This window comes from Rissa tridactyla, chromosome 1 (genome assembly GCF_028500815.1).
Source record: "Rissa tridactyla isolate bRisTri1 chromosome 1, bRisTri1.patW.cur.20221130, whole genome shotgun sequence".
Classification (NCBI taxonomy): Eukaryota; Metazoa; Chordata; class Aves; order Charadriiformes; family Laridae; genus Rissa; species Rissa tridactyla.
Genome location: NC_071466.1, coordinates 133,831,893 through 133,841,592, shown reverse-complemented (window position 1 = coordinate 133,841,592; position 9,700 = coordinate 133,831,893). Strand labels below are relative to the sequence as shown.

The 9,700-nt window shown below is 44.3% G+C and overlaps 1 protein-coding gene across 1 annotated transcript in view; it reads left to right on the top strand.

The window, feature by feature from the left end:
• Nucleotides 1-3,736: 3,736 nt before the first annotated feature.
• CLCN1 (chloride voltage-gated channel 1) overlaps nucleotides 3,737-9,700 on the top strand; it is a 67,060-nt gene continuing 61,096 nt past the window's right edge. Inside the window, exon 1 of the mRNA XM_054187092.1 lies at nucleotides 3,737-3,973. Coding sequence (XP_054043067.1) covers nucleotides 3,923-3,973 — 51 coding nt within the window. The 5' untranslated portion in view covers nucleotides 3,737-3,922. The remainder of the gene's footprint in view (nucleotides 3,974-9,700) is intronic.

Sequence of the window (9,700 nt, the reverse complement as noted above, 5' to 3'; positions counted from 1 at the left end):
ACATTAAAAAATTTGGCTAAGCATCTATAAAACATCTTGTAAAATAAAATTTCTGCCAAGCTGAAGCTCCTAACATACACTGTACCTCTGTTGTGCGATGTGTTCTTACCGTTCGTCTCAGGGTATGAGCGTTCTTCGCTACGTCGCGAGACTAAAGTATTAAGTTAGGAGAAGGAAATGCAAGACAATAAGATATTGCGATGTCATAGATCATCTTCATCTCACAGTGATGATGTGTAGTGAAGATGATCGCGTGTGTGCGCATGCGTACAGAAAACAGTTTCTTTCAAAGGAAAGGAAAGAAACAAGAATCTCGAGATAGGTTATAATCAATCGTTGTCACAAGGTCAGCAGCCTCAGTGAGACCGTTAAGCTAGGCACGAGTACTAAGTCCTGCTCAATGCAATTTGGCCCAGTGGTGCTGCTTTTGGCAATTCTACTCGTAGAATTCTCCCTGGTGAAGATTTTATATTCTTTTGTTTCCATTTGTCTGCATTTGGTACCTTGTTTATGGTCACTGTTATGTATAACTCAGTCTCCAGGCTGTAGTTTTGTATAAACTGTTAGGCCTGCATACACAAATTCTTAAGACGTCTCCTGTGTAATTCACTACGTCTTTCAAAGAGCTCAGAGTTGTATTCAGATTTCTCCAGTTTAAGAAAAATAACTGGACTTGTTGTGGTTTAGGCTGTTGATTTTTTAACTTTTTTTTTTTTTCCTTTGTCACTCCTAAAAGTTCTGATTTTCAGCTGCGAAGTAAGGAGAAACAGTAACACCTCTTATAGAAACCATGCCCTGACGAAGGTGAGCATCGTGCTGCATTGAGAAAATACTTAGATTTGGATCTGTTATATTCAGGTTGCAAAAAAAAAAAAAGCCGCCACAAGCTAGCTAGCTGTTTGTATTCGGTGATTTGTAAAGTGACTTAAAGTGCAAAGGGAAAAGGTCACACGGAGCATAGGCTTAACTTTTCTAAGTTGATTTTACATAGTTAAGGGATGTTATGAGCTGCCGCTGCCTCTAGCAGCTCTGTGGCTTGGGTTTTTCTCCTGCCCAGCCCAGAAACCCCAGGCTTTCCATCCCAGGCTGGTTTTCCGTTTGCAGGTTCCAACAGTAGCAAGGCCGAGTGTGCTTCTCAGGAACGGGCAGATGTGCGGAGGACGCTGATGTGGCCGGCTGCACAGGCTGCAGCAGATAAGGCAATGCCTTCAGCAGCACCTAGCTTCGGTGCTACCAGGAGTCAAAGCGTAAATACGGCCAGCCACCTCGCCTTCCGCACCAGTCTCACCAGTTGCTGGCACCTCATTCTGACAGCACTCACCTACACGGGACGGTGAGATTTCATGGAAAGATAGTGAAGAAAGGATTTGATGAGGAGATAGGACGGACTGGTGATCAGGAGCAGTGCTCAGTCAGACAAGCACACTGACCAGCCTCCGTTTCCACAAAACCGGCCCCTTTACATCTATTTCCCACTTTGTTCCTCCCCAGCTCTTTTCCTTAACAAGTTTTGCATAGTCCCGCAGACTCCTACTGACGTTCCAGGATCCTCAACATGCCATGACCCCTTCCTGGCTGTGCTGTTGAGCAGCTTTGTCTGGTTTTAGGTATAACAAATAGTGTTAAGCATAGCTTTTTTGATGTCTTTTTTATTCCCATGTCATTTTCAGTTAGAGAATAAGAAAAAAATGCCAACATTAACACAAGAGGAAAACATGAGATCTTTTTAAGGTAGTTCTCAGGAATGAAATGACCTATAGTTAGATGTTAGAATATGTATTCTTTTGGTGTATCTGTCTGTCACAAAATATTTCAAGACTTGACATTCTCTTCTGAGGATGATGGGAAAAAATAGAAAGAAAATGGAAAAAAGAATCATTAAGAGTTGAAACTTCGTGAATCACCAATCATAGAATACCAGGTTGGAAGGAACCTCAAGGATCACCTGGTCCAACCTTCCTTGGCAAAAGCACAGTCTTAGACAAGATGGCCCAGCACCCTGGGGATGACAAGATGGCCCAGCTGAATCTTAAATGTGTCCAAAGTTGGGGAATCCACCCCTTCGCTGAGGAGATTATTCCGATGGCTGGTTGTTCTCATTGTGAAATATTTTCCTCTGGTGTCCAATCAGAACCTCTTCTGGAGTAACTTGTATCCATTAGCCCTCCTCTTTTCCATGTGACTCCTTGTAAAAAGGGAGTTGCCATCTTTGTAGCCACCCTTTAAATACTGGAACATGGTGATAAGGTCTCCCCTAAGCCTTCTTTTCTCAAGTCCGAACAAACCCAGTTCTCAGCCTTTCCTCATACGGCAGGCTTCCCAGTCCTTGGATCATCTTTGTGGTCCCTCTCTGGACCCTTTCCAGTAGGGACCAAAACTGAACACAGTATTCCAGGTGTGGTCTGACAAGTGCTGAGTAGAATCAATCTCATCAAATTCAACAAGAAATGTGGAGTCCTGCACCTGGGGAGAAGCAACACCAATATATGCTGGGGGCCACCCAGCTGGGAAGCAGCTTGGCAGAAAAGGACTTGGGGGTTCTGGTGGACACCAAGTTGAACATGAGCCAGCAATGTGCCTTTGTAGCAAAGAAGGCTAATGGTATCCTGGGCTGCATTAGGAGGACTGTTGCCAGCAGGTCAAGGGAGGTGATCCTTCCCCTCTACTCATCTCTGGCAAGGCTGCATCTGGAGTCCTGTGTCCAGTTCTGAGCTCCTCCATACGAGAGAAATACGGACATGCTGGAGAGACTCCAACAATGGGCTGCAGAGATGATGAAGGGACTGGAGCACCTCACATATGAAGAAAGGCTGAGAGAGCGGGGACTGGTCATCCTGGAGAAGGAAAGACTCAGGAGGATCTTGTCAGTGTACCTAAACACCTGGAGGGAAAGTGCAAGGAGGATGGACCCAGGCTTTTCTCAGTGGTGCCCAGTGACAGGACAAGAGGCAACGGGCACAAGGGAAATGCAGGAGGCTCTCTCTGGTCATCAGGAAACAAAGTTTTATTGTGAGGGTGACTGAGCAGTGGAGCAGGTTGCCCAAAGAGGCTGCAGAGTCCCCATTCTTGGAGATACTCAAAAGCCATCTGGACATGTTCTTAGGCAACTGGTTCTAGGTGGCTCTGCATGAGCAGGGGAGTTGGAGCAGATGACCTCCAGAGAGCCCTTCCAACCTCAATCATTCTGTGATTGTGTATGAAAAAGATAGAGTGTTGGTTATGCAGTGGATGAAGGTTCATGAAGGTACAAAGACTGTGAGGAAGCCTGTTTATTTGTGGTGAGGTATTGTGGCCAGAGAATCAGCAATAATGAGTATGCTTTAAGAAAAATTATGTTGAATGTGAGGACACCATGTAATTTATATAAGGAATAGCCTTCCAAGGCCTGCTAGTAGGACCTGCACTCTCAGATGCTGACACTTCACCAAGCTGTCCCTGAAACAGGTTGTAGGAATAATCCTACTCAAGTTGCAGGATGGTTCTCTTGTCTCTAATTTTGGTAATTTTTTATTTCCATCCTCTTCTTCCCTAGTCTTTCTCTGTCATCAGCCCCCATTCTTTCTGTGGTCCCACTGTTTACCCCTTCCAAATGCAGTGAAGAATATTGCCTGAGAGAGGAGAGGGAAACCTTACCTCCTGTTAATTTACTGAGCTGTCCTGGTGCCAGGCCAGCAGAGAGATACTAAAGCAGGGAAGCGGCTGCTGAGTCCAAGCACAGACTGAACAGGAGGGGGCAGGGAGGCTCTGGTTACACTCTCCCTCTCTGTCTTTCCCTCACCAGTAACCTTCTCTCTCAGGGTGCTCTGTGGGATTTTAGCTGAAGCCTTGCGTCTGTTTTGCTCCATGATTTTGCCGTGGAGAGCAGAGGAGGAAGACATTGCCCTGAACAACCCCTACTCCACAGGACGGTGTCTCTGGGGATATGACTGGGGATGCCTCTCCAACAAAAGCGTTCCGATACCAACAAACTCTGGTGAGTACGATACCTTGAGGAGAACAGAATGTTTCCTACAAAATAGCTGTTCCCTTCTCTGCTTAAGGGGCTAAACACTTTCTTTGCCTACAAATAACCTTCCGTGTTTGTATTAGGAAGAATCTGTGAGAGTTTGGCCTGACCACGTGTCCCAGTAGTGTCCTCCTCCAAGAGGGAATGAGGCCATATTCTCCTTTTCTTGGTATGAAAATGGGAATAGTTCCTAAAACTATGGGTGAAGGATTTACATCACTGAATTCACCAGACAAAGTAAAAAATGCTGTAGAGACTCAGGGCTGAGTCTGTAGGGACGCCTAGTCTGCAGAGCTGTATAGAAACGTAACTGCTGGTTGTGAATGAGTTTCCTTTTTCCAGACAACCACAGATAAGGGACCGAAACCTGTCTCTGCCCTTTGCTACAGCTCCCAGAAGATGTGGTTGGTATCCTGCCATGCTGCGTGTTAATGGGTGCTAGGAGAGCACAGAGCGTGTTGCTTTATGGCATTTTTTGGGCATATCCCAGTGGAGTCTTGCACTGCTTTGTTTTATAGGTATTTGGATGCAGGCTCTCGCCCCACTTTCTGGTTTAAGTACTTTAAGAGATTGCTGCCAACTAGGAGAACTAAGATTTATTGCATCTCATGAGTCCTCATACTTCTCTGGACAAGCTGAGGTAGCAGTTTGTACTGTATCTAAAAAGCCACTTCCTTTAGTAATTGAAGGGAGAATTGGCATCATAAACTCACAATTGCCTAAGGAACAGCATGAATGGAATCCCAGCCTCTAAAAATGAACAGTGGCCTGTTTGTACTTGAGCAAGGAAAGTTTTGGTAGCAGTGTTTGGAGACAAGACTGTGTTGGGGCTGAGGAAAACATGAAATCTCATCTTCTTTGAGCTACTGCAAAGAAAGATGGAGAGACTCTTTATGGAAGCTGGAATACCTGGTTTACTAAGGGGAAAGTGTGGTTGCCTTTGAGAACATAAAGCTGAGGTGAAGACCAGGAGAGTAGCTTTCAGTACAACATTTTCTGCTGCTGATCGCTGCTGTTGTGTATGGCGTAGTGCCTTACAGATGAATGAAGAACTGTATGATCTTTAGTGTGACGAAATAGCCCTTTATGACTGAAAGCTTGATTTCAAATCCAGACTTATGTAATGAATGTAAATGAATGCCTCATAGGCACATCACAAGCACGCGCCCTCAGCTCCACAGTGTTTTACTAAGAATGCTATTTATCACTTGTCAAGTATTAACATTGCTGAAGGAGCCAATCGTTATAGTGGAAAGGCTGGATTATGAAATATTTCATCTCGGTTGGCCTGGCTTTCTGTAGTCCAATATAAAAAAAGCAGCATCCTCAGTGTCAGGATTGAGTAGAACCAAAACTGGAGCATTGAGACTGGGCCTCACATATGACATAATGGGATGGCAGTGGCCTGCTTGCACAGTGTACAAACATGTCAGGTTTGTGGAGGGAGAACAAGAGTTGGGTTCTGAGATCAAAAATTCAAACTGAGTTGGTTTCTGAGTTGATCAAATTGCATCAGATACTGAACTGTAAGGAAATACTACAAAACTAAACAAAAACAGTGGTAGAGAAGACAGCATGAGACAGCAAAAAACGCAGAAATAGCGAGTATGCTACTTGGGGAAAATGGCTATATTTTTTCTGTAACTGTAACAAACTCATGAATCTCTAGAATTTTGAGTTTTAAATTCTTTAGTTTAGAACCAGACTAGTCAGAGTATTTAGACTAGTGACAGTTTTCTTGAATGCTTGTTGGAAGACACAACTGGTATTAGATTTCTTGAGTTCAAAGGGCTCAATGCTTGGAGCTAAGGCAAGTCGTCTTTGACAAAACGTTTTTACATTACTAAATAGCTATTCTGGAGAGAAAGCAAGGCAATGTGCTGTGTGATCTTCATTTATTCATAAATTTATCCCAAATATTTGTCATTGAGAGCTTTTTTGGCTTCTGGACAGGACAGGATTGTGTAATAAATGGTAGCTGCATGTGTCCCTCAAGTGTCTGCATGGAGAAACCCAAAATGCTTAGTTCTTTAATTGAATTCAGGTCACCCACATCCCAGATAAGCTTTATGATAAGGAGGCAACTATGCTACAACCTATTTCATTAAAGAGGTGGCTATAAATTTGGGAATTCTTAGAGAATGACCATATACTTGAGTCCTTAACGGTCACAGGCAGAGGAGAGGGTAGTTACTGAGAGCACTAGTTGCTGGATCTAATCCAGGCATCAGTGCTAAGTAAATGCTGAATGACTAACCTTGATGAGGGATGAATTATTTCTCAAAACATGAAAAATGAAGAACAGTTCTAAAGATTAGGTAGCAAGTGAACAAGGAACTGTAATTTTGGATGTAGGTGTCTCTAGTGGATCCCAGACACTTTTGGGATTGAGTGACCCAAATGCTGTCTTTATGAGCATACTCCTATCAAGTATCATCATTACCACTATCCACTCCATGTACTCAGTCATGTTAGTTCTTTCTTGTTTAGTGAGTGAACAGCAGCAAAGAGCACTTCCAAACTGATGCCACACATGTCAGTTTTCATACATAAAGCAGTCACAGCTCTCTGGGCATGCTGGTCTGTAGTAAAAGAGAGATGGTAGTTCATCACCTGGCTTCAAAGACTGTAGGAATGCCTGCTGTTTTCCCCTGATGTAGAAAATCAATTTCAGTGTCACAATCCAAAACCTAAATCACTTAGGAAGCCCTTATGCCCTGAGATGAAGGGAAATGGTAGACTGGGTAGTTGCTGGTCACCCTTCAAGGTCACAAATCATCTACATAAGAGTGCTGATGAGTCAGCTGGCCATTTCTCATCCTTCGATCCCTTCTGTGATTAAAGTATCTCTGCTTATTTACATAACGTGGCCACTTTATTAAAATTTTCTCCTCCTGGCTCAGTCCTTTGCAGTTTCTCTCCTGTATACGCTTTTAGCCATTTCTTTCACAGATGTTCACTACCTCTTTGTCACTTACTCTTGTTATCCTCACGTAACTTTTACTCACCCTTGTCATCTGCTGCGTCTCCTCAGTTTGTTTCTCTGCTGTTCCTGCTCTCAGTATATATGAAGCCAAGTGTTAGGTTTCACAGCTGTGTTTTTCTCTGTGCCTTCCTCACATCAGTGCCATTGGATTCTGTTCTAAAAATATCCCATGTGACCCTTTCCCTGTGCCGTCCCAAGGCAGTGGGGAGATTCTCCGCAGCCTCCCTCTCCTCTTTTTCTTTTTGAAGATGTTGTCAATCATACAGAAAGTAACATTAGAAGGCAGAAGAGACCTGGACAACTGAGGTCAAGAGAAAGATCATTTGTGCAGATTTCTATGGCTAATTCCAAAGCTGGAGAGGGCAACAGATGCAGATTAATATAGGGCCAGGCTCTACAGGGCAAGATGTAGGCTGCTGACAATGACATGAGAAAAGAAAGAAAGGAATTCTTCAGTTTCTTGCTGTCTGATTAAAAGTGCAGGCATTTAGAAGCATCACCTACTGCTATTACAGAACAATTTTAGTTTCTCGTATTCAGTCTTTGGGGGGAGAGAGTCACCTCTTGTATATTGCCAGTATTTGTTGGCTCACAGGCCGGCCTCTACTGAAACTAACAAAGCAAAAAAAAGTCATCCATTGACCATCTTCCCATTAAGTCAGATGGAATTCAGTATCTACTGAAGCTAAAGGCTTCCTATTCACTTATCCACCATATCCACCTTGCCGTCTGCTTCCCCTTGGTTTGGCACCTACTGACTCAGTTCTATAGTCATATTTGAAGATCTGCATTCATTTCTGTCCCCTCTTCCCATTAGTGGGATCACAGAATTAATACCTTGTCAGAAATTCGCTGCAGAAATCAGTGGGGGGGGTCTTGTCCTGACTGCATTGTACAAATGCCTGGGGAGCTGAAAGGCTTTTCCCTGCAATGCACACATAGTAGTGCTCCTCTTCTGTAATCATCAGTCAGTCACTGGGCAAACAGGCCTCCTGCTTTTGTGCCATGGGATTGTGCCCAGACCTTTCCCAGCTGAGGGGCTGGCCAGTTTCAGAATCCTGTGAGTAACGGTGTGTTTCCAGTGCCACCCATCATGCCAGGAGGAAGGCTGAGGAAAAGAAAAATGAAAACAGGCCTACTGACAATGAACTTTTAGTTAAACTAACATGAATTTTATTATTAAGATTTTAGTAAGGTGGAATATACGTGGCATTCATTGGTTCTGGATTAGGAGCAGGTTAAAGACTGGATTGAGCATAGATTTACTTTCTCCAGAGTGCCAGGCCCTAGAGACAAATCATGAGTTCATAGCTCTCCTATCCACCCTGTTTGCAAATAACTTATGTAAGAACATCTTCCCCAAACAATAAAGTAGTGCTCTGTCCATCACTGCGTGGAGAAATGGTCAGAGCAGCCCTACCTGTTTAAAACATGGGGATCGGAAATTTTTGTATATTTTGCTGTGGGCATAAACTCCACTGCGAGACCGAGCGGCTTCTTGAAGAAATGATCTCCTTTCCAGTTTGTATTGCTAGCACACCTGGACTTCATAGTTCTATTAATAATTTAAGTTTGTCTGCCAGTTTTTTGGTTTTGTCTCTATCAAAGTGGAAAAAAAGAGAGTCACGGAAAGATTTAGGTGGGAAGGGACCTCCGGCAGTATCCAGTCCAACCCTCTGCTCAGGCATGAATTTCCCTTGTTGCAAGTCACAGCTGTTGGCTCCTGCCCTTTCCCTTTGCGTCTCTGAGAAAAGCCTGGCTCCATCTTGTCTATACCCTCCCTCTAGGTAGTGGCAGACAGCAAACAGACTTCCCTCAGCCTCCTCTTCTCTGGGGCGAATAAACCCACTTCCTTCAGCCTCGCCAGTCAACAACCCAGGCAGGCCTTCCTGAGGTGACCCCCGCAGCTGCGTACCACTGCTGCTTCTTACTGACCTAAATGCTTTTCCCATGGAGAAAGTTTGATTTAACGGTAACACGCGCGGCAGAAATGGCACCAAAGACTTTCCCTGCCACTCAGTGCTTCCTTGCCCGTCTGGGAGTCGCTGCAGCCTCACAGGGGCCGGTTCCCTGCCAGGCACCTTATCCTAGATGGCACGGTCCTGGCAGGGTGCTGCATGAGGCCTTTGCTGCTGCTTGCAGAAAAACATTTTTTTTCACCCGTTTCCAGCATCATTCAACTACTGGCTTCTGTCGTGAAGGTGTCCAGAATTGTATGTTTTAAGATGTTATTTCCAAAAGATCCGAGGTGACCAGCTACAAAGTGGAGATCTTGCACACCAGCAGCTAGCTGCGTAGCAGCGGTGTCGTCTCTCAGCACTGCACTTGTCTATTCCTGAGAAAGCTGCCACAACTATAACGCAGTAGCAGTGAGAATATCTTTATACTCCGGTGAGTTTGTCCAGCTACATGTCCCTGACTTGTAATGCTATAAAATTTAAGCTTTTCCATGAATTGTACAGACCTCCTGTCCAAGCAAATAAATGCCAAGGGCTGGCAGCACGCTGATCGATCTAACTCTTGCCATTGATCTTGTGCTGTAAAAAGTAAAATAGCCTGCTTGTTTGTAAATGGCATAAGGGGGCATCCCACATTTGTTTGAAACCTAATAGGGTAGGCTGCATGCTATAAGCTTTTTCACGTGGACAAAGAAAGTACATCGTTGTTTTGACAGCTGACACTTGCGTGCTAATTTGGCAGTATAGCCC